At 37.9% G+C, this 24,889-nt stretch overlaps 1 protein-coding gene across 1 annotated transcript; it reads left to right on the forward strand.

Annotated features, from left to right (window-relative positions):
- Positions 1-213: 213 nt before the first annotated feature.
- Positions 214-24,568, forward strand: slc12a4 (solute carrier family 12 member 4). The gene is made up of 24 exons (XM_014977718.2): positions 214-821; positions 9,994-10,091; positions 10,198-10,329; positions 10,648-10,794; positions 11,954-12,008; positions 13,385-13,515; positions 14,314-14,555; positions 14,781-14,995; positions 15,643-15,807; positions 15,934-16,032; positions 16,157-16,214; positions 16,342-16,516; positions 16,698-16,816; positions 17,362-17,460; positions 17,554-17,673; positions 17,812-17,916; positions 19,569-19,737; positions 20,022-20,217; positions 20,752-20,921; positions 21,166-21,297; positions 21,704-21,811; positions 21,893-22,080; positions 22,231-22,364; positions 22,478-24,568. Exons 1-24 carry the CDS (start codon positions 692-694, stop codon positions 22,567-22,569), a joined length of 3,279 nt encoding a protein of 1,092 aa, XP_014833204.2. The 5' UTR covers positions 214-691; the 3' UTR covers positions 22,570-24,568.
- The last annotated feature ends 321 nt before the right edge of the window (positions 24,569-24,889 follow it).

The following is a 24,889-nucleotide window of genomic DNA, read 5'->3' on the forward strand; positions in this document are numbered from 1 at the left end:
TGACATTAAATAACATACAGCTAACATACAGTCTGTCTTATTTAGCACAGAATTTGGCAAATTTGTGTGAAGAAGCAGAATAGTCCTGAGTTCAAAGACTGCAATGACGTCTAATTGTTTACCTATTAAACATGGGCACCAGGAGTCGTTTGTTTTCTCTACTGAATAGCTGTCTAAATATTTTTTTAAAAACTTTTAACCGTCATTCCTTGCTGCTACAATGCGTCAGCCTGTGTTTTGGGGAAAGAAAACAGAAAAATATCGTTTGTGAACCTTTGAGCAGACAGAGGCCAGCCTGTTTACTGTCATTATGACACAGACATATGAAGGGGTCACTCTATTCTATTTCTCTGATGAGTGCATTGTCCTGCATTACTCGGGAGTGAAAATGTATCCCTGACTTCTCAGAGCAAACCTGAGTGCCATATCACTCCTTCTGGTTGAAGGGGTTTATTTTAACATGCGCCTCTCCCCAGACCTCCAGAGCCGCTGAGCACAGACAAAAAAAAAAAAAAAAAAAAAAACCCATCAGAGGCTGGCTCGGGGGCGGGGAGTATGATAATGCTCTTCAGAGGAAGTGAGCACAGTGTAGTGGAATGTAGTTGCCATTAGTGGGAGTTGAAGTGCTGGCTAACAGTTAGCCACACTAAGTTGAGTTTGAGCTGAAGGCGCAAAGAAGAGGAATGAAAACATGCCTCACTTCACAGTCGTACCAGTAAAGGATCAGGCTCAGTCCAGCTATGACAGTTTGGAAGGGATTAACTGGGTTGATTACAGGGACACTGGACAGGACTGCCCTGACCATCAAGATGGTGCTGATGGTAAGTCTCATAACTTTTATAGTCTATTTTTAACCCAGATGGAAAGTCAGCTTGAAGATCTACCTTTATGTGTATACATTTTTACTTGCTCAAACCACAGCACAAGCAAGTCAATTCTTGTCTTAGGAGCTTTGTGAACATCTGGTTGAATGGTTACCATGGCAATAGTCTATGACTGGAAAATGTTTTTCTAAAATAATCAGCTCTATTTTGCACAACTTACCTTAAGTTAAGTTGGAAAGAACATTTTTAATGTTCTGTTCTTCCTTTTTTCCCCACATAGTGCTGGATTTAAACAGAAATGCAAGCCTATAGCTGTGACAAAGGAAAAACAAAAGTGGTGAGAACTGTTGGGGAAAAAAAAAAAACACACACACACACATTGGGGGTGGGCCTGAAGTAGCTCTTCGCACAAAAGATGGGGCTTTCTTTGTGCCAGTAGAGGATCTCTTTTCACAAGAAAAGATTGGTTGCTCACAACACACGAGCAAATTTCTCCCCTCCTCCCTTCTCTGCCTCTCTGCATGTCTCGGCTGTCATTCACTTAAATCGACCCAGAAGAAGCAGGGCCAGCACATAAGTTATTGACAACACATGAAAGACGAGGAGAAAGAAGTCCAGACGGTAACTTCTGGAGACGGTTATTTTACTTTGCTTCATTTTTTGTGTGAAAGCGGCGTCTGTTTATGTGGGCTGAAACCAGAGAAACCTCACTTTTTTTCTGTCTCTCTCCAAGTGAAAGACTCACAAAGGCGTGGCCTTTAAATAAGGCAACCAGCTACCCCAAGGATGGGCTGAGCACCAGCTGTCTCACTGACATGTAGCATAAAGTTGAAGTCATAGTAATGCGGATTTGGTTGTGAACTGCTTTCCACTGAAAACACAAAATGGAGCAGAAATGAAATTTGAAAAACCTAACTAGTCACATGTTTTTCTAAGCTTTTAATAAATATGTAGATTTGTTGATATGTGAGTATTTTAGCTGGTATTTGAATTCTAAGACCTTAGCATGTAAGGTCTTGTTGCTCCAGCTGTTGGCTTGCATATTCCTGGAATGCATGAAAGCCTCCCACTGCAAGCAGCACAGGGAGACAAGTGCCTTCTAGTCTGCCTGTGTAAAACATTGTAGTACACCACAAAATACGCAAACCTGATGTCATAATGCATTCTAACCGAGTTATGGGAAATTTCTTGCACTATTAGAGTCTCAAGAAATAATCTTAAGGCATCATGTTTGTGTATTGCTTGAATTGAAACATGTTATTACGCTTTCTATTTTTGTGGATGTTAACACAAACAGAACATCTGTTTGGAACTTGGAGTAGTTGTATGCATGATTACAATATTCACTTCTGACTTTTTCCTAAAAGTGTGAAAAAACGGGTGGGGATGTGGTCAGATGATTAAAATCAGCATAACGTAAGAGAACATACTGCATGAATCCCAACAGGAGTAGGCGGCTGACCGTGTTAGATGCTATGAGTCGATGTCCAGAGTGTGACGTGTGGAGGAAGTGACACAGTGCAGAGTCTGTTCCAGGCACTGAACTCAGCTCTGTGAGCAAAGGGCAGTACCAACATTGTGGTTATTGCTCTGTCGAACTGCATCCCTTGAAATAGCACCAGGACTGGAAACTATTTGTTTTTGTTCTGGTCTTTCCTGCTACGTTGTCATGTGTAGAAAGCAGAGCACACATAAAGATGTGGGTAGCAGGCCGTAAAAAATGTTGTCACTTGTCTATAGTTAAGATGGCAGAGATAGATGAACTGATTATCAAAACAGTTTTGCAGTAGCATTTATGTTTTAAAATGTCTGAGTGGAATAGTTAAAGCTTCGTTTTAATTCAAACAACTTTTTGATAAAAGTTTGTCCCTTGTCCTACACCATCATCATCTTCTATATGAAATTCACTGGTTAAGCATTTAAACATCTACTATCCTCAAGAGGACTCTTTATAAATATTACTGCAAATGAATATTATAGTAAAATGTTAGATTTTGGTCAACATATTTTGGGAGTATAAAAAAAAGACTCTTATAAAAGAACTCCTACAGTGAAGCTAATTAATTGATCAGTCATGTAGCTAATTCTGCAGGCAAACATCTCAGTCTAATTAAAAAATGAATAGCCTCCATAACATAATGGTAATTAATACACCACTTTAAGTTTCTTGTTTACGTAAGAACCTTAAAGTATAAGAAACTTGTTTGGTGAAAGTTTAGCAATGAGTCAGAGTACAGTAAAAGTTCCATATGATAGAATATAAAGCAGAAAAAAATATTAATTTTTCAGTTTTTAGTTCAATTAAGCCTTAATGTTCAGATTTGTAAACTAAAAGAAATAAAGTCTTTAAAATCTGATGGAATGAGTTTGAAATTTAATTTAAGTGACAAGTTTTCTATATGGTACATCTTCTTTCTTAGAAGATGTACCATCCATCCCTCCATCCCTCCATCCATTCCTCGATAGATGGTACATCTCAGAAGATGTACCATCTTGCAGGGTACAACTTTCTCCCACAGTCTAAAAACATCCATGTTATGCTAACTGAATATTATGAATTGATTCATTGTCCCTAACCATAAATTAGATGATTCATTTTGTACCTATTGTCACCTGGACAAAGCTGACAGCCTTGTCTGACTGATGATTATTGATTTCTCCAATGCTTTTAACACAATTTAACCTGCTTAGCTGGGCAAATTGGCCTCCCGTGTCTTCCACACAAGAGGCCTGTGTGGAAGACACCGGCCTCCACAATTACTTGAATTAATGACTGCATGAAAAACAGAACACAATTTGTGGGACTAAAGGTTAGGAACAAAGGGGCACCTCAGGGTGATGTCCTCTCACCATTATCTTTCAATTTTTTTGCCTTTTTTTCCATCATGAGATAAATAGAAGTTGGAGTTGACTTTGCCTTTCTCCCATCTTCACTTAATTATTTTTTTTTTCTTTTTGTCTGAAGTTTAAATTGATGACATACTTGAAAATTCTGATACTTGGTCCATGTACATATTTTGTTTTGCTGATTATTCCTCAGAAATGTTGAATCTTTTTTTCCGTCACATCCAGTCAAGCATTCCTGTCCATTTCTATGAAAGTCGAGTTTTCCCAGGTTTTGGATGAGACTTTTGAACCTTAAAATTTGAGCTTCTCTTTTCTAGAACGTTCCCATCTCATCAGATCATCCCATTCATTATTTGCAAGTAACATGAAGATTGGTTTTGCAAATTACGTGTCAACATGTACCTACATTTTACGAAGGTATTTAAAGATGGACTGGCAGCCTCACTACTGAATTGGATGTTGGTTTTTGTAAACAACTATTTTTACTACTTGTCTAGATTTGAAGAAAAACTGTTTGTTCACATTTGCATTATTATTTTGTTTTTGTTATATTAGTTTGAGAATGTAGCTATGGACAGTGTAGAATCCAACTATAAGGTAAATGATGCTTTATTCTGCCAATGAAATAAAAAGTAAAAACGTTGTTTTAGTGTATTCCTCAAGTAAATTGTGCTGTTTGTGACAGCAGTATTCACAAATAAAATTCAAGTTAACCATAAAATCTTAAAACCCTGAACAATTTCCAAACACATTACATTTCCATGAACAGGCCACAATTTGTTTATCTGTTAGATCTACACACACTGACATCCTCATTTAGTTCATTTTTGTCTTTTTAGAAGTCTGTGCTGGAGCACCATGCTCGCCTTTCCGCCCACCTTCACCCCCTGAGGTGATCAGATGGAGCTGCCATCCCTTTTTCATCATTAGAGCACATCAAAGCTGATATGATTTGCTTTAAGGCACAGCAGGTTAGCGTTCCTCTGTTCAGCTTAGGTTTTACCCTGCATGAAACAGTGATTACAGCTAATATGGGTGTACTGCTGAAACAGAGTTATTTTGTTTTTTTGTTTTTTGCCAGAGGCTAAGGTTGGAAGAATACTAAAATCAATTCAAGAACAAAGCCATTTTTTTCATTTTTGCTTTGAATGTTAATGTACTTAGAAAAAAACTGCTTGTACTTTTGCAGTGTGTGTTTGATAGTCTTAGATCTCTGTGTTGTTTTTTTCTAATGATTATAGATGTTTTGCTAAAATAAGGTTGATTTGATTGATTCATTTCAGACATGTCACAACCATTGCGTTGAGCATATCCACATTAACACTAGTATGAATCTGTGCATCTATTCATGTAAACATACATACACGTGCATACACAAACACACACAGGAAAAAAGAGAAAAAGAAATCCTTTTAAAATAAATTTAGATCAATCAATACATCTACTGTAACAGAATGCACAAATCTATAAAGTAAGAATGTACCCAAAGTGAACACCTGTATCCACATATACAGACCTGCTTGCACACAACAATATATATAATACATAAATCCCATTTAACATGTCTGAACAGGTCTTTAAAGAATTTCAACTCTTCAGCATATTACATGTTTTTAAGTAAAAACATTGTGTACAGTGGCTATGTTCCTTCTCAAAAGTAATAAATCAATGAGAATGGTTGATAATTGTGCCTATATGTGGAATATTTTCCAAAATGTAATTAAATGAACCCACCCTTCCCAGATTTTGGACCGATGTCCTGATGGAGCAAACCTCACACTCTCTAAAAAATACACATAACTGCATAAACATAAACTATATTTTCTCAGCCCAATGTCACCGTCACATATTCCTTCTTAGTGTATGAAACACAGCAAATAAAGTGAACATGTGGCAGAATGAGAGCAAACAGATTTTTCTACCAGCCAGCCCTTTCTGCTCATTCTCTGTCTGCCACATTTATTTGTTCCCCTTTTAACTATTTATTTATTTGATTACATAAGAAACCTTTCTAACACTGAGATGTTTTGGAAGATCCCACCCTGAATATAAATGAGTTTAATCAGTTGCGGGTTGAGCACAAACATTAATTTGGATTTTCTAAATTTAAGTCTGATACCAGTATAATTTCTTTAAGGACCTTTTGCACGACTTTACGAGGCATTCAAATAAATGTATCTAGTACTTAATTTGTTTACTTGGAATTGACATAATTATGAATGTGTCGTGTCATTTACAATTTCCCTTAATCATAGCAAATGAGTGTTACATAAGTCTACTTGAGAGCTGTCTTTTCTTCAGGAACCTTTCAGCCCCAGCAAAGCGTGCTCACACACGTATGTGTGCACACTTACATAAATCTGCTTCTTCTGAGGGTGTGTAAGCATTACCATTCCACATGAAGTGTCCTGAGCTTTGACATTTTTGCCTCATGTTGTTACAGTCTTAAATACTGCACAAAGAGAAGATTTGCAAAGAGGATTCTTTTTCTTTAACTGTTAGAGCTTATGAAAATGATATTGTTTCCCAATCCACTTTAAGCAGTGCCAACAGATTACTGTAAGATGAAGTTGTAATGTTCTTTGGAAGTTGTTCACTTTGACCTTTGTAAAGCACTGATACGTTATTAAATTGTTGTTAGGCCATAATATCTGCTGGTTTTGTTCAAGACAATCAATAGGAATATAGTTGAAAGTCATTTTATGCAGTGTATGTAAACGTCTGGTTGGAACTGTAATGCACACAATAAGGGGTTGATTATATCTTTAAAAAGAACTTTTCCATTGTTTGCAAGAGTTTACAAACAAAGTTTGTAAAAGTAATTTCCACTTTTTAGTGTTTAATCAACAAATGTCACACCTGAACAGAAAAGCTAGAGAGGTTATGGATTTAGGGTAACTTACCTCTTTGTTATTTTCTGAAAGTGCCTTGCAACATTTTTATCATCAAAAATCTTTATGTATTTGATTGGAACTGAAGATATTTGTTTTTATATGGTGTATGTTAGCTGGTTTCAGCTGTATGTTGGACCTTTTGGAACCAAAACCTTTTTTCTTATTTTAGAAGCTTATATAAACTCCTAGCGTCTTGAACATTAAAGGATTTTGTAGTGCTCTAGTTGCTTGAATTATTTCTTGCCAAGCAACTTCCAATGGGGGATCAATAAAGTACATTCTATTCTATTCTATTCTATTCTATTCTATTCTATTCTATTCTATTCTATTCTATTCTATCAATCAATCAAATTTTATTTGTATAGCAGTGAGGCATTTCAAGGTGCTTTACATAATTAAAGAAGAAATAAAAACAGTATGTGACATTGATTATGTCACATACATTCATTATGTCACATACTGTCACATTCTATTCTATAGCACAAACAGTAAACACAGGCTGTGGTGCTATGATTAAGTGAAAGAAATATGCATATTTCCCTGGAATTTTTTAAATCCTCTTCCCAGATGCTAGTATACATGCAAAGAAGCTATGATTAAATTCCCAGAAGGGGTTTGATCTCCTTGTTGGGGCTGTTAAGTATTTTGGGCAAGCTGTGTAAGACATGTAGACACATGTTGAGTAGAGGTTGTTGTTCTGTGCACAGAGCATATTTCCTATATGCATTCATAAAAGAGCACTTAATCTTTCCAATTAGACCTTTAGTGTGTTAGCTAGAGAACCCTGCTGCCTCCTTAGCCCATAAAACATAAGGCTGGTTGAGTATCGAACATCATGTTTTGTAAAGCCACGAATGGATAGGACGCTGAGGGTGTGGACACATTTTATTTCCTGTTTCCTTTTTTCTTTTCTCCTTTATTAATTTGCATCTGTTTCTGAACAGAAGAGAAAGATCATGCCCGATCCTATTTTTGTCTACAACGCAATACCTTCAAACCACACTAGAGGGCACTATTTATCTGTGCAGAAGAGTATTTGTTTTCCTTCCATATTGAATGCAAAGACTAAAGTTCAATCTAAAAACAACAAAAAATATTTCCTTTATGTAAGAGCTTTTTCCTTGTGAACTTTTATTTTTATTATGTATTCATCTCTGTTTGACAGCCGTTAATAAAGTTAGCTGCAAGCTATTGCTGTCTGAAGTTACTCAGGTTGTAAATTTGATCATTTTTGTAATTTTAACTCAATAAAAAGTTTTGGTTTGTGAAGGTCTTGTAGAGGAGGAGAACATTAGTGAACACATAAAGTCAAACATATCAAATATAGCAGAAAATTCAGATGAAAAGAAGAAAGAGGGCTGACAACATGATATCCAAAACTCTGCATATGTTAGACAGTTTAATCTGTTGTCTAAAAACAAAACGATTATAGGAAAATGACAAACCCACCAAAACATTTTACAGACAAGATAAGGCATCAATTGGAGAGGAAAACCTCTAGTAACTCTTGGGGAGCTACAGAAATCCACAACTAAGAATAAGTTGGAAGAACACATTTTTAAACAAAAAGTCTTGCCTGTAAGGAAGAGCAGAAATACTGTTGGGAAAAAAAACAACAAAAAAACATAACATGTTACATTTACAGTTTGGCATAAGCAATCTATTCAACATGACAACAACTTGTATAAGAATATCATAAGATGATATTGTTTGCATGCATCTGTAAGAGTGTAGCCTGCATTTTATTATTGTGTTGTCAAGAGACAAATATGAAAAGAGGAGATAATGTTTCTGTTTCATGCAAACAATAAGTAACTCAACCTCGTGGGAGTTGGTTGTTCTTTTACACAAAAAAACAGCTTTAAATCTCCGGTTTATGCCCTGTGACAAAATTGTAAGCTGTGTATCTGTCGTGGTGCGACTGTTTTTTCTTTTGTTTTGTTTTGTTTAGTTTCTTGTAAACTTCCGTCAGACACATGTGTTGTTAATTGGAGCCATATAAATAAACTGAACTGAATGGAATGACTAAAGTGACGATGCACAACTATTTCTGTTCCTGCACATTCATGTGAATTAGAACACATCTCTACCCACCCTACTGCTCCCCACTGTCTGCACACCATGTGTTAGATCAAGCCTCTGAGTGAGTTTTCGCTATGGGTGACCGGGTGTCCTGGATAGAAATCGACAATTCCCCAGGCTAGAGCACAGGGTACTCTCCTGCACTCTGCATACACCACATAGCTATGCTTCCCCACAGCATTCTTGTCAGCAGTGGGACACAGAGCACAGGTGAGTGAGGACCGGCCTTGAAGGTCATGAGGCACAGTTGAGAATACTTGTTTTTTCCATTTCGTGCCCCCTCGGTAAGTTGGCCAGTTTTTAGTAGCAGGATTAATTCAGGCTTCAAGACGGAGCCTGTTGAAGTTTACATGCTCTAATAATTTAGAGGTTAGGTAATTTCTTGGTAATGAGGTGCATGCCTGTGAGTGTGAGCGTGTGTGTGGGTGAAGTTTGCCGTAATGCTTTGTGTACAATAATTGGCCCAGCAGTGGTGCTTATCTCTGTTTGATTCTTTCCTCAAAAGCAAAAATAAATGAAAGTGGAATCTAATTAGTTGCCTGTTTATCACCTGGACTTTCTGTGCTATTGGTCGTTATTTTCCATTTCGCTGTGTGAATTGTGTTTCTGCTACACGGACATTGTTAAGATCTTTCAATTAAAATGAACAGAGACAGTTAAAAGCTGGAAGAGAAGACTATAAAAAGAGATTTGTTTTCCATTTTTAATTACTAACCAAAGAAACCTGCTTGTGTTTTTTTAGCCTATTTTTTTTCCATTTGGATTTTATCTCTGTAATGCCATTTTTTCCCCCCTAAATCTCAACAATGAAATTTCAGTAAGTGCAAGCTAAATGTTTTTTCTAATTGTTTGTGATTTAAAGACAAAGTTGTAAAGCCATCTTTTTGTTTTTGGAGCTCATGTTTTCAAAGCAAAATTGCTTAACTGATGTTTTTTTTTTTTTTTTTTTTTTAATTGTATGTCTGCCTTCAGACTGAAACAAACAAAATTGTTTAATGGCATCTGTCTTTTAGCATGCAAAAGCACACAGTACAGCTGTAGATAAAATATGAGACTTTTGCCCCATTAGAGATGCAGAATTTAAAATTTAAGAAATGCCAGAGTTGTAATCGTTGTTGTAATTTGATTGACTGGACTTTAAAATTTTAAGTGATTATCATGTGAAGCTTCCTCTGTATTGAGTATCATGTCACATCAGTATTTGTGCAGCTTTTAAGCAACTGATCATGTTTTCTTTTTAACTGTTGCAGTATTTATGACAATAATTGTTGTTATACTTTGTTTTCCTCCTAACAAAATAACTTCTTTTCAGTCTAAAAGCTTCACTTTATCTTACACTCTGACAGGACATGGGAATCATAAAGAGGACAGCCCTTTCCTTAGCAGTGCTGATACCTCTGGCAGGAGGAACGACTTCTATGACAGAAACCTGGCATTATTTGAGGTCTGTTGCTTTGTCCCTGCAAGACATCCATTATTTAAACCATTATTTAAAGGGGAAAAAAATCTAATCTACCAGGAAATTAGCTTCAGACAATCTCTCATTCCAGGAAGAGCTTGACATCCGGCCGAAGGTTTCCTCTCTGCTCAGCCGCTTGGTCAACTACACTAATGTCACACAGGGAGCCAAGGAGCATGAAGAGGAAGAAAGTGCTGAGGCCTCACGGAGGAAGACCCCCAAGGTCAGGAGTCAGGAAGCAAGTTTTGTTTTTGTGTTATGTGTACAGGGAGAACTTTTAGGCTCTGAAACATTATCCTTTCTTGATGGCTCACTTTGTGCTTTCTCGTTCAAGTTATTAAGTTTTGTTGATGGATTGCTTATGAAACAGGGCAGTCTGCAGTTAGACAGGGTCAATGTAAGACCTAAATACACGCAAAGTGCTGATAACATGATTGAACGACCTTTAAAAAGTACATCAGTCAATATTAATGATCACTGCACTTGTTTCCTGTAATGTCATGCTCAACACAGCCTTCCCCCCTCTCTGTCTCCCTGCTAGTCCCCCAACATGGGAACTCTGATGGGCGTCTACCTGCCGTGTCTCCAAAACATCTTTGGGGTCATTCTCTTCCTTCGACTCACTTGGATTGTGGGAATGGCCGGCATCATACAGTCCCTTCTGATCGTCCTGATGTGCTGCTCATGTGTTAGTATGAACATGTGCAATGTCTACACACAGTTACCGTTACCTAGAAAGTTAACCACAACCAAACAAACTGAGAATAAGAATGTGGTCAAGGTTATGCATACAAACACAGACTTTGACTTTGGTTCCACTTTGATCTTAGTATACAGACATTTAAAATGCAAATTTATATATGGAAACTGAAAAAAAATATTTTTAAGCAAATGTGTATTTACAGTGTTATTACAAAATAATAGTGCAAGAATGAAGGAGTGCAAATATGCCTATTATTGAAAAACACTTTGATAGTTAAATGTTTATCAGAAACAGTCTGTAGGAAGGAACTGTCTCTGTGACGTCATGTTTGTGTAAATAACCTTTAGCGCGAACCCAAAAGTAAAAGTAAAAACTGCTTTGTGTCCAACATGTTTGTGGTCTGCAGACCCTTAACTCTCTTTCCTCCCCTAAGACCTATAAAAGTCCTGGGTTATGGGGAAGATCACCTCTGATGTTCTCTTCTGCATTCTGGATTGTTGGTGTATTCTGGAGTTGTGCTATTTTGTGGCTCATCTAACTCAGGTGGTGATAAACAAACACATGACAGACTGAATAACAGCAGTGTAGGAGATGAGTACAACCTAATGTTGCAGGTTGTACTTCTTTAAAGGAAGAAGTACAATCTCTATTGGGCCTATATGATGAGCATCTCAGGTATGGACTGACGGTGGGTCTTAGGAACCAGAAGCGATTCACGGTAGACACGTTGTTATGTAAAAAAAAGTTGAGGAGCGGACTGAAGGTGAATTCCCAGACATCCACTGTAATACCCATAGTCTTGGACCATTGAGAAGTGGATATCCACCTCCTGTGTGTTCGCAGACTCATTAACCATCCAATGACAATGGTGTCATCAACTACTGAAGATTCATGAGTGCACTGAAGTGCAGTTATGTGTGTAAAGCAAACTGTTACTTTGACATTTCCTGTACTTTTTTGACCATCATCCTCACTCTCAGTCCATAGGACGTAAATGTGTATTATGTTGGCCATTGCTGTCACCACTTTCATAAAAATGTGTTTTCAACTTTTACATTTGCCTTGAAAAGCTATCAGGGTTTGAAGTTACACCAAATTATGTTGAAATATGTTCTAATGTAACATTTTCTTCTTTCTCTTACAGACAATGCTAACAGCCATATCAATGAGCGCCATTGCTACTAATGGTGTTGTCCCAGGTAAAGTGTAGGACACAGACATTCCCAGTTTATTTACCTTCTTTAAAATGTTTTGACTCGTGGTCATAGTTTGGGGGGGCATAGACTTTTTTGGGGGCAAAATGAATGTACGTAGCTGAAAATAGACACCAACATCGGTAGCCTACAAGGTACTTGTTAAGCTTAAGGTTCTGTATTGATATTAGCTAGTCATCTTTTAGCTAACATTACCTGCATCCAACAGCTTTACTCAACTGAGTCGGTTAGTTTGGAGGGAAAAACTGAAAAGTTCTTTGCGTTTTGCTGGTTTGCTGCAGTGATTCTAACACAAACCTACGTAGCTCCGTACAGCAGCAGCAGGTCTCCTTCACAGGCGTAAACCCAGTGCGAGCGTCGTAGCGCTCATGTTGCGTTTAAAGGCGGCTCGGAAAAACAGGTTACAACATGTTAACAACGGATTAAACAGTTTTAACTGCTGATAAAAGTGACAGAGGACAGAGAGTTGGCCATTCTAAGGTAAAAACCCAGCGCATACAGTGTTCATGTTTTGTTTTGTTTTTTTTTTCATCCAGACGGCTCCCCCCCCCCCTGCAATGACACGGCGCCCCCCCTAGGGGGCGCGCCCCACACAGTTTGGGAACCTCTGGTCTATGCCAATGCTTAGCATATTTTTTCTCCTGCTGAAGTTTAAAGCAACAGCTTCTGTTCTCTCTCTCTCTCCAGTCAATAAACAAGAAACAAGTAAACAAATAATTTAAAAAACACCACATAATTTTTATAGTTTTGAGGGTTGTAGCTTAAGCCTTCAGTTATTATCCTTGCATATAAAGTGAAGATAAAGTCAATGTAGCCAAGAATGGGAAATTAATAAATCTAAATGTCCTGACAGTATGTTACGAGGCATAAATTCTGTGAAAATATTGATCTCCTCCACCGGCTCCCTGAGCTACTGTTACCGTCTAAAGAAATGCACCACTCCGGATTTGTTCCTACCAAAAACAGCCGATCACAGCCAGGCCAGGAGGATTATTTTAGCAGGGTTAATCAATCTCATACACTCGCTGCTAAATGTGCTAATGCTGGAGAAACAACTTGCAGAAAAATAACACTTATCTGCAGTCATTGATGGACATGTTAATTAGCCTGAGCATTCATGACAGGCTGTGCTAGCTGCAGCTTAGCAGAAAGCAAAGTAGAGGAAGAAGTGATGATGAACAGCACCACATGGAGGGGAGACTGCCAAGTCCTGCCTCCTCTGATGTTGTGGTAAACTACTAAATGACAGTTAAAATGTTTTTTGCATGTTCTGCTGCTTTAGGACAAAATACTTTGTAACATCAAGATCAAGTAAAATAGAAGGACTTTTGGAAACTGACCGTTGTTCTTCTCTTTCATAGCTGGAGGGGCATATTTCATGATCTCACGCTCACTTGGCCCTGAGTTTGGAGGAGCTGTGGGGCTCTGCTTCTACTTGGGCACCACCTTTGCCTCTGCAATGTACATTCTTGGAGCCATTGAAATCTTCTTGGTTAGTTTGTTACAATATATTTCCTCCATTATATTTTCACTAATGTTTCATACTAACTTGGGTGGGAAATTAGTAATAAAATGTCTTCCACCAGTCTCTGTCTACAAAAAAAGAAAAAAAAAGGTGGTAGAGAGTCTCTACCACTACACATAAATACAATTTAAAAATCCCATAATGGAAGGCTTCTATCAGGAGAGTGTTTGAAGCTGGCATCTATAATAGAAATGACTTCATTTTGGGAAGAGATTGATAAAAAGGCTACTTTTTAAAGCACTAAAGTTAGTTAGTGGGCAGAGAGTGGTTTGCTGCTAGCGTGTAGAAATGCATGCTGTTTGTTTACTTCCCTGGAAGTTAATGCCAAGAAGTTAAAATTGTTGCCATATGCTTCCTCATGCTAAATGCTGCCGGAACTCCTGGATATATGGGGGAATTCCCTGGATCTGCATGTTTGTTTTCACAAACATCCAACAAGTGATCTGATGTATCAGGATAACTAGTTGTGCAAAGGGTCATATCGCTCATTCCCAAAAAATATGGAGCAAATATTGCAGAATTTTATATGCTTGAATGAAGGTGATTTGTGAGTTTTGTATTGAATAATAATTGCTAACACATACTTAAACCTGTTGCTGGTGGTGCATTTCTTTTTTTTTTTTTTCTTTTTTTTTTGGAGTGGGAAAAAGTTAGAATTTAAAAAATACTGTGCAGTGATTTATTTTTGTCTGCTTCATACTGTTAATTTTTACAAATCTTGTGTAAGCTGTGCGTATTAACCTATCTGCTGCTATTTTGTTTCAGAAATATCTGGTTCCTCAGGCAGCTATTTTTCACTCCACCGATCACCTTGGCCGTGACAGTGCCCTGCTAAACAACATGCGAGTGTATGGAACGCTGTGCCTCAGTCTCATGGCTGTGGTGGTTTTTGTGGGGGTCAAATATGTCAATAAGTTGGCCTCCCTTTTCCTGGCTTGTGTTATTATCTCAATTATCTCCATCTATGCTGGGGCAATAAAATCCATGACGCATCCACCAAAATTCCAGTAAGTGCTGTGAAAACAGATATGTATGAGAAGAAAGCTGAGAGATTTGTTAAGCGATTTAACATTTGTTTAACATCATGAGAAAAGCAAGTGCGTTTCTTGCACTTTTCCACATGAAAACCATGAAATAGAATAACCATTTTAGGTCTTTTAGTGTCAGTATTGTTCCCTTCATTTTTTTTAAAATGTGTAAGTAATTATCCTCTGTGTATTCTCTTGCTGCAGGATATGCATGTTGGGCAACAGGACTTTGGTGAGAGATGGCTTTGATGTATGTGCTAAAACTGAGGTGAAGGGGAACATTACAGAGCCCAGTCAACTGTGGAATCGGTTCTGCGTTGGTGGGAACTTGAGCAGTGCTCAGTGTGATGACTATTTCATCCAGAACAACGTGACAGAGATACAGGGCATCCCTGGACTGGGCAGTGGGATTATCAGAGGTAAATCCAACATGCGACTGAGGCATATGTGGAGTTGCTGCTTTGAAGTAGCCCAGTTAGTATTCCACTTAGAAATTTTGGTTTGGACAAATAAACCATCTGTACATTCACACGTCAAGAATGGTGTTCCTCATGGTTCTGGACTTGGATGCGTTGTTTTCATTCTTCATCTGAATCCTCAGGGAAATAGGATAGGAAAAAATAGTAGTATTGTGATCTGATTCTATCTGGATGTCTAGATAACTCCTCTTTGTTCCTGGGGTTGATAACATTCTTCTTCTACCAAAACCAATTGTAAAACATACTGTTTTGAAAAAGAATTGATTTAGCTTATTGAGCATTGTACAGTTTCATTTTTAAAATATTTTATGTTTTGTTTGGACATGCTCTTTATTTGTTTTATTTTTTCCATTATTACATGAATTGTTGAACTGTTTGCTTGTGTTATTGAATTTTGTTGTGTTGTAAAGCATTTTGAAATATATAATTGCAACTGAGTTTAGTTGTTTTCTATATTAAGTGCAATCTAATTTGAAGATCTAACTATTATATAATTTTTTACATTTTCTGCTGTATAAAGATATAGACTTTATGTGTTAATCTAATGTGACATGATTTTTCCCTAAAATATATTTTTGCTGTGATAGAAAACATGTGGAGCAACTACTTACAGAAGGGCGAGATCTTGGAAAAGGCCGGGCTGCGGTCAGTGGATGCTCATAGTCCGTTAGAGAACTTTGTCAACTACGTGTCAGCAGACATTGCTACATCCTTTACACTTTTGGTGGGGATCTTTTTCCCATCTGCCACGGGTAAGACACACTATTTTCTTGTTTACAGAGTTCACTGAGAAGACACAGAAGTGTTGGTATCAGCCGTTAGGCGGCATTTTGTAGCATGTTTTAAATGTCCTAAGGTTACATGTTCTTGTTCTGCAGGTATCATGGCAGGCTCCAACAGATCCGGTGATCTCAGGGACGCTCAGAAGTCCATTCCCGTGGGAACAATTTTAGCCATTACGACTACTTCTCTTGTTTGTATCCTTTAGGTTATCAGACACTTGACGATGTTTACTCTTAAGGAGAATGTGAAAGCTGACTTGATAAAGTTGTAAAAAGACTTGTGCCACTACACTTTACACTCCTTGATCATGTTGTTTAGATTTAAGTTCTGTGGTCCTGTTTGGGTCCTGTATAGAAGGAGTAGTCCTGAGGGACAAGTAAGTTTATTTAATCTCCTATAGTTTCAGTGCCATATGTGATTGCTTACAATTAAATAGGAAAATAGAAACAGCAGAAATGGCCGGCTCATTATTGGCAATCATACTCAAATCTGCTTCCTTGCAGATTTGGAAATGCTGTAAAACAGAACCTTGTTGTTGGCACTCTCTCCTGGCCATCTCCTTGGGTTATTGTCATTGGCTCTTTCTTCTCTACTGTTGGAGCGGGCCTGCAGTCCCTCACTGGTGCGCCACGGCTTTTACAAGCTATCGCCAAGGACAACATTATTCCCTTCCTTAGGGTGCGGTAAATTATTCACTTCCTATTTCTTCTAAAAAAAACTCTCCCAATGTCTGTCAGTGTTTTAAGAGACAAATATTTGCATTGGGAAAAGCTTATCTGTAAATGTATTTGAATATGTTAAATAACTAAACAAGAAGAGATTTGCATTACTGCGTGTAAATGTGTTGACTTTTGCCTAGGTGTTCGGCCATGGAAAGGCTAATGGAGAGCCAACGTGGGCTCTGCTGCTAACTGGCCTTATAGCTGAGCTGGGGATACTAATTGCCTCGCTGGACATGGTCGCTCCCATCCTGTCCATGTAAGCAAACATGAAACGTTTGACTGATTCCCCGTAAACAAACCCCTCATCAGTCACATTTTTCTATATTTTTAACCAGGTACAGCTACTCAGTGAATAAGAAAATAATCAAAAACTTTGTTTTATTATTTTTATGTTCTAAAGTTAATACACACAGTAATACATTTAGTTAGGTAACTCCATCCATCTCTGCCACTGTGACGTGTGCAGCAAATTTCTCAGAAAGTGTTATGATGACATAGTACGCACACAAAAGATGTTAAGCCTGATATAAAGTTACGGAAAGGCCTTTGTTGCACCATATGCAAGCAAGAGGCTGTCTTCACAGTTGTCCTTGACACCATCCTCAAAGAGGTTTAGTCACAAATAGCTTTACTGAAGAATGTAGCTATTCCTAAAGGGCTACATGCATTCATATTAATCCAACACTGAATGGAAGAAAATGTAAAATACATTAATTTTCAACTATATCCCAATGTATTAAGACACACCAGTGAATTACTTCATTTAAATGTTTGTTTTGACAATGTTTAATTTTTCTCCAGGTTCTTCTTGATGTGCTACCTCTTTGTAAACTTGGCTTGTGCAGTGCAAACTCTCCTACGGACACCCAACTGGAGGCCAAGATTCAAATATTACCACTGGTTAGTTTATTTAGCAATGTTTTGATCTTTGCAACAATCAAAGCAGTGAAGGATACCCATTATAATGTAACCAAATATGTATCGCCCCTGCAGGGCGTTATCGTTCCTTGGTATGAGTATGTGTCTGGCTCTCATGTTCATATCCTCCTGGTACTATGCCATAGTGGCCATGGGCATTGCAGGGATGATCTACAAATACATTGAATACCAAGGGTATGTAAAAAGTGTTCTACTAAATTGAATTCTTAAAATGGTTGTTTTTTCTGTTTGACTGCAACATATCTCTAGCTGACAACAACTTATTTCCTCAATCTTTTTTTTTTTTGTATTTCAATTACTAAATAAAATTAGGGCAGAGAAGGAGTGGGGAGATGGAATAAGAGGACTGTCTCTCAGTGGTGCACGTTATGCCCTGCTGAGGCTGGAAGCTGGACCTCCCCACACCAAGAACTGGAGGTATTATCACAACAGCAGGAGAGAACAGAAGTGATTCATCATTAGAAACTGACAACTTCATGATATTTATATAAAAAAGAAGTACCTGTATGTCCTAGTGAAATAGTCTGCTAAGTTTGTGTTCAGATTCTGGGAAACTACAAGCATCAGTTTTATTGCTGTGCTTTTGTTTTGCCCGTCTGTCTATTTTAAGTATGTAGGAAAGTGTTAGTAGGAACTCAGATGCATGCCCAAATAACAATCGGTTTTTCAAACAAGTTGCCACCCACAAGAACAGCTTTATAAAAGCTCTCTCTAATTTTTGACCACAACATGTGCCAGTAAACTGTGGATCAATGAGAAGAGCTGCCATTTTGCAATCAGACATTTATGAGTTTTCTTCCAGCTTCCTTCCTGATGGGCTCATGGGCACAGCCCTATATTCAATTAACTACCAATATGTGTGCCAGTATATGAATGTATGTTTTGAGTGCAGCTAGAAAAAGAGCATTTAAAACCGCCGTTTGTAGAGAAAGTGCCATATAGGTTTGGTTTGTCTATGCAAAAATTCAAGGGAAATGGAATGATAAAAGCATATTTGCAGAACAGCTTCACTCAGAAAATTTACATCCCATCTCACAATAACCTCACAGAAGCAGTTCTCTCCCACAAGCAACACAACAGTCAAATTTTTTCCTGGCATGTTTAAAAGCAAAAAAAGGGACGGAAAATGTAAATTCATGCAACCCAGCACTTGTTTTTTGAATCTGTGAAAATCTCATGACCTTGTCAAAAGGTGAGATTCTTCTAAGTAAGATTTTCAGTGTGGTTTGGACTCTATGGTTACTCCTGCTCACCGGCCTTGTTTGTGGTGTTCATGGACATGATCTCAAGGTGTAAGTCAGAGAGGAGGCCTTTGATCTTCAGTGTGAAGTGGCACAATTTGCAGCCAAGTCTGAAGTGGCCAAGACTCCAATAAGCTCCATTTCCTCCATTTCAGGTGGAGGAAATGGTTCTCCACCTGAAAAGGGTGGACTGTTTCCTTCAGGTCACAGGTCATTCTTCATCTTAAGTGGAGGGATTCAAAGTATCTCGGTACTTTGAGTGGTGGTAGGATGAAGTGGAGATGAATAGAAGCTTCAGGGCTTTATCTATAGCACTGCTCCTCTCTGCTGTGGTGAAGAAAGAGTGAAATGATAAAGCCAAAGCTTTCAATTTACTGGCCTATCTGCAGTCCAGCCACAGAAAGGACATCATCCCAGGTACCAACAGCTGAAATGAGCTCCCGTTTTACAGTTGCTCTATCAACCAGGGAAGTCTGGAGTACAGCTGTTGCTGCTTCACATTAAAAAGAATTGAAGTGGTTCAGGCATAGGATCAGAATACCTCCTCTGCATCTTAGTTTGGAAACATGCTAGATTCAACCCAATATGTAGAAATACCTATGTTGAAATCAGTCTGTCATGTAAATCGTTTATAAGCATGTTGAATAACAACTTATCACCTAAAACCTGTGGTTCAGTAATCCAGACTGATTAACAAGCTTTCAATATGTTGTCTCTCTCATAGCAGCGATTGGCTAATCGCATTAAAATTAACAATTTGTAATTGTGTCCAGTGGGGATGATATTGGTAAGTTGATTCATCAACTGTGAGTGATTTGTGCTCTCCAGGCCACAGTTACTGGTTCTGTTGAAGCTAGATGAGGACCTCCATGTGAAATATCCACGAATGCTCACCTTCGCCTCCCAGTTAAAGGCAGGAAAGGGCCTGACCATCGTTGGCTCTGTCATCCAGGGAAACTTTTTGGACAGCTATGGGGAAATGCAAGCAGCTGAACAGGTAAAAGGTGGAAACGTTTCTGGATTGTATGTCACAGTGGAGAAGTTAACATTTTCTGGTATGTTCATAGGATATTTTTTTGTTTCTGTATAGATAGTTTAATTATTCTTATATTGTTTATAATTATAACCATGTATCCCAATGCAAGTCATTAATCACCTCAAATTACTGTTTTTGGTTAGATTTTTTTTTTAAATGTTACTTTTGAAAGATTTGAGCTTGGATATCAATTAGCAATGGCTAAAATGAGCTAAAATTGAATATAAGTGCAACTGTCCTCCTAGGCCATTAAGAACATGATGGAGATTGAGCGGGTCAAAGGTTTCTGTCAAGTTGTTGTGGCAACTAAGGTACGAGAAGGCATAGCCCACCTGATCCAGTCCTGTGGTCTGGGTGGGATGAAACACAACACCGTGGTGATGGGTTGGCCATACGGCTGGAGACAGAGCGAAGACCCTCGAGCCTGGAAAACCTTTATCAGTAAGAGTATTCCCACAGTTTAGCAGTCCAATCTGCAAAACACTATGCTCCTTCTTCAGCATGTTAATGCCTTGAACAAAAAGTTTTTTGTTGTTTTTTTTTATTTATTTTATCCACTGTAAGCAATTTTGTGGAGCTTTTAGCTTGGTCTTATTGGCAGTGTTATAATGAGAACCAACACTGATTTGGGTGTTTTTATTTTTCTGAAGTCATTAAAAAGTATTTTTTTCATCCCATATATATATAAATTAGTAGACAAAAAAGTCTTCTCCACCAAAGCTAAAGAGAAACAAAATTTTAGAAATTATGTAGAGCAGAGTTTTCCAACAGTATGGGTGTTCAGTTTTCAGTCAGTATAACATTCCTTTCATTTTCCCAATTTAATCTACCACACTAAATTGTGATGCATTTCAGCACTTCCATGATAAAATGTGGTGTGCGGTGAGACTCTGCAGAGACTGTATTGCCCTATGTGCGGTAATGGTAATGTCATATGTAAATATCACAGCCTGTGTGTTGCCTTCTCTGCCCCAGACACAGTCCGCTGCACAACAGCTGCCCACCTGGCCCTGATGGTCCCCAAAAATGTCTCATTTTATCCAAGCAACCATGAACGCTTCACAGATGGGAACATTGATGTGTGGTGGATTGTTCATGACGGAGGAATGCTGATGCTGCTGCCTTTCCTGCTCAAACAGCACAAGGTTAATGAACAACACTTCCTATTCGCTTAGTTAACTATTTAACAGTAGTTTTATGGGGAGATTTTTTTCAATGCTCACAAACCATCTTCATTTTGTGTGTGACATACAGTATAGGTGATAAGCATCTTTCAAATTCTGATTTTAAATTGAGTTTTAATGCCAGCTTTTTGGCAAATTATTTCAGCGCGTAAAACCAGCTTTCACAATAATGCGCCGAAAAGATCACAAGACTTTTGCATTTTAGGTGTGGAGAAAATGCAAGATGCGCATCTTCACTGTGGCCCAGATGGACGACAACAGCATCCAGATGAAGAAAGACCTGGCCACATTCCTGTACCAGCTGAGAATAGAGGCAGAGGTGGAGGTGGTGGAGATGGTGAGGGCTCCTCTCACACAGTAACTCATTACTGGTAGAAAATAGTCCAATGAAATACATTTTATGATACCGCCAAACAGGACGTTAGATCACCTTGGTGCAACAAAGCAGATATGTTTCAGACTAACACAGAGTGGTTGCTTTCAGCAAGATAAGAAAAAACATGGATCATAAACAAAATAAAATGACTTAAACATGCAAATGCAATTCCACAGAGGAAAAAAAAAACTTGTAGCCATATATCTGAAAACAGCTACAGAAAACACATTTTGTGGGAACCTTGAGTCTGTCATTGTTTGATGCAGTTTATGCAGTTTTCACATCTTCCACACCAAAAAATATGGAAAAATATAAACATTATGTTTCATCTGCATTACCAACTCATGTTTCTTAAATGGGATTTCAGCACGACAGTGACATCTCAGCTTACACTTACGAAAGAACACTAATGATGGAGCAGAGGTCCCAGATGTTACGGCAAATGAGGCTATCCAGTGCAGAAAGACAAAGAGAGGTATGTTGGGACTGAAAGAGAGAGATATATCCCTCTTCTAGAATTTGTTTCATATTTTTAACATTCTCGTGGAACCTACAGGCCCAGCTGGTTAAAGACAGACACTCACTGGTGCGCATGGGGAGTCTGTACTCCGACGAAGAGGAGGATGTGATGGAGGTTCCTCCAGAGAAAGTCCATATGACCTGGACCAAAGAGAAGTGTGAGGCAGAAAGGCGAAACCGAAACAATGCTCCTGAGAACTTCAGAGAACTCATGAGCCTCAAACCGTGAGCCATTTGTTTTTTCAAACATCTCTGGACATTTTATAATGACTAATTACACTTTTTTTTTGTTCTTTTTACTATTTTTGTGCTGATTTTAATTATCTCAACATTTTTACTGTAGCACTAATAAAACTCTCCCTTGCTGCTTTTTAGGGATCAGTCCAATGTGCGCCGCATGCATACAGCTGTGAAGCTTAATGAAGTAATAGTTAACAGGTCTCACGATGCCCGATTAGTGCTGCTCAACATGCCAGGCCCACCTCGCAATACAGATGGAGACGAAAACTGTATCCTTTGCCATTCCTATCAACAACAACAACAACACATGAGGCCTCAGTAATAACCAGGGGTGTGAAAATCCTATATGCTTTTGTTGTTAACTCCTTAATCTACTGCTCAGATATGGAGTTTCTGGAGGTGCTAACCGAGGGTTTGGAAAGAGTCATGTTGGTGAGAGGAGGAGGGCGAGAGGTCATCACTATCTACTCATAACCAGCTAGGATGGTTGTTATGGGCAGTGACATACAAATACATTCCAACATGGGACAGAAAGAGACACATGCTTTGCTTTTAAGCTTTGAGATGAGGGTTAGGCACAGAGAGGGGGGTGAGTTAAACTTTTGGGAGCAAAAGAGGTTGATTCTATTCTTGTGGAATATTTATAAATGCTGGAACCTGTCATCCTGTTCTTTCATTACGAATGAAAGCAGTCATTAGTTTCCTTAGAATTCACTTTCAGTTGACAAACCTTCATCATTTGCGTGGGCTGTAGCTCAAACTCTTGTTTGATCTACAGCGTCTTGTCATGAACCTGTATTTTGCTGTTTGGCCTGCAAGTCAAACAGAAACAAGAGTTGCCAGATCTCCTGTCAGAGCTTGTTGTAGCAACATTTGTCTACTAGACAAAAACTACCCCATGAAGCTATAAAAATCTCGATCTGTAGTCTTTCACATCAATAAATTCCTTCTCACAGACAAATACATATTAAGAACATATAAGGATGCACAATTTTACACCTTGAGAGGGGTAATATGACTTCAATCTATTCATCTTTTAAATGATGACGCACATACACAAGCATATGGTTACTTTATTGTTCCGATTGGAGAAGCTTTAAAATAATAAAAATGTTCTGAGGCCAATCATTATTTGTAGTAAAAAGGTTCATTCTGCTTGCTTGATGAAGGCCAGGCACATCCTAAGTTACCTGAAATCAGCCTGGGTTCCAGTGTCACTGCGGGGGGAAATAAAGATGGCACACTGTGTTTGTAAGACTGAGGTAATATTACAGTCATGCAGCTGCAACATTATAGAGCCTAAAACTTTATCATACACCCAAATTCACACCGGATGCTCTTTCTGCAATGAGACAACTAGTGGAGGTTTAAAGGTTCACGTAAGTGTGGTTATAGAAACACTAAAAAACACCAAAATGTATCTGCACTGCACTGAATTCCTTCAAAAGTAGTTTGTTACATCTGAACAGCTACCAAAACAAATCTGCTTTCCAGTAACATCATACTGGATGTTGTTCCCACAATCCATACCAGCAATACTGCCAGGAATAAGGTGGATAATATGAATACTAAATTAGATCGGCAGAAGATCTTTCAGTAAATTATTTTCTTAAAGGGCACTGCCGCCTCCAGGCAACCCAATCATGGTTAGATGACGTAATAAAAAAATTGAGATGTCATTTTTTACATGACTGAGGGTTTGTAATTATTTGGAAAGCCTTAGAATAAAATTCTAAATCTGTGTTTGAGTCTTAATATCTGTTTCACTTTAAGATGGGAGTCAGTGCAGAAGAACAACAGCTAGAAAAGCTAGCAGCAAAAACTTAAAAGTATTTTCTTTTGAAAGAATATTCTTATTTATTCTTTTCAAGAATAGAAGTATTTATATTATTTATTTTCTGAATATTTCCCCTCTATCACTACAGATACACTTTCTGAGACATCGCCTGATTTTGACTATAGACAAGTTTTTAAGAAATATGATTCATCTATTTGCAGTTATATTTTTGCTGTTGAATAGAAAACATAAAAAGCTACCTGTCAATGTTTTATGAATGTTTTTATTTAGCAGATTTGGAAACTTTAATGATAAGAAGTGTGGCTTAAGTTAAAGATTATTATTTTCAAGAGTTGGTGTTATAGGTTTTCATTGTATTTATATTACAATTTCTGTTTTGCTTTATATACAACAAACCAACATGTTGTTCCTGTTTCACAGCAAGTATAGTCCAAAATATTTCAGTTCATTACAAACGAGATACTCAAAGAAGCTTAGGTGTGATATGAAGAAAAACATGTAATAAAATGATCATAACTGATAACAAAATAACCTAAAATTAGAAAATAACTTTTGGGATACTCAGTTATTCTCAGAAACACAACTTTGCTTATTTAAAGAGTTTCTCTAAGAGTAATCTTTTTGTTTTCTGCTATATGCACAACAGAATGATAAATAAACATTTGTATTAAAGAAGTCTTAGTTTGTTTCTTCTTTTCCAATTCTCAAAATAAGATTTTTTTTATAAAGCACACAAAGAGAGAGCTTGGTGTATTCTTTTGGGTAAATTGGGATTGTATGGATGTATGAATGCATGTGTGTGTGCTACCTGGACCTATGAAAATGTAGCTGAGGTTATATAAAGGTAGATATAATCACTATAATTAATCTTACCAATGGATCTTTTCATCTGTTGATTCAAGTCCTGCCACAGCGACTACTCCGATTATTTGGTTTAATTCCTATATTTAAAGGAGCCGTGTAAGCTGTAAATGATCTGCTTTGATTTCACCTGAC

This window comes from Poecilia mexicana, unplaced genomic scaffold, assembly GCF_051168715.1.
Source record: "Poecilia mexicana isolate PSO_F unplaced genomic scaffold, ASM5116871v1 scaffold_3, whole genome shotgun sequence".
Classification (NCBI taxonomy): Eukaryota; Metazoa; Chordata; class Actinopteri; order Cyprinodontiformes; family Poeciliidae; genus Poecilia; species Poecilia mexicana.

Coding starts and splice junctions, on each gene's coding strand:
- slc12a4 (XM_014977718.2), top strand. CDS start 692: ATGCCTCACTTCACAGTCGTACCAGTAAAGGATCAGGCTCAGTCCAGC. Junction 17,917..19,568: donor CCCCACACCAAGAACTGGAG/GTATTATCACAA, acceptor TGTGCTCTCCAG/GCCACAGTTACTGGTTCTGT. Junction 22,365..22,477: donor TACAGATGGAGACGAAAACT/GTATCCTTTGCC, acceptor TCTACTGCTCAG/ATATGGAGTTTCTGGAGGTG.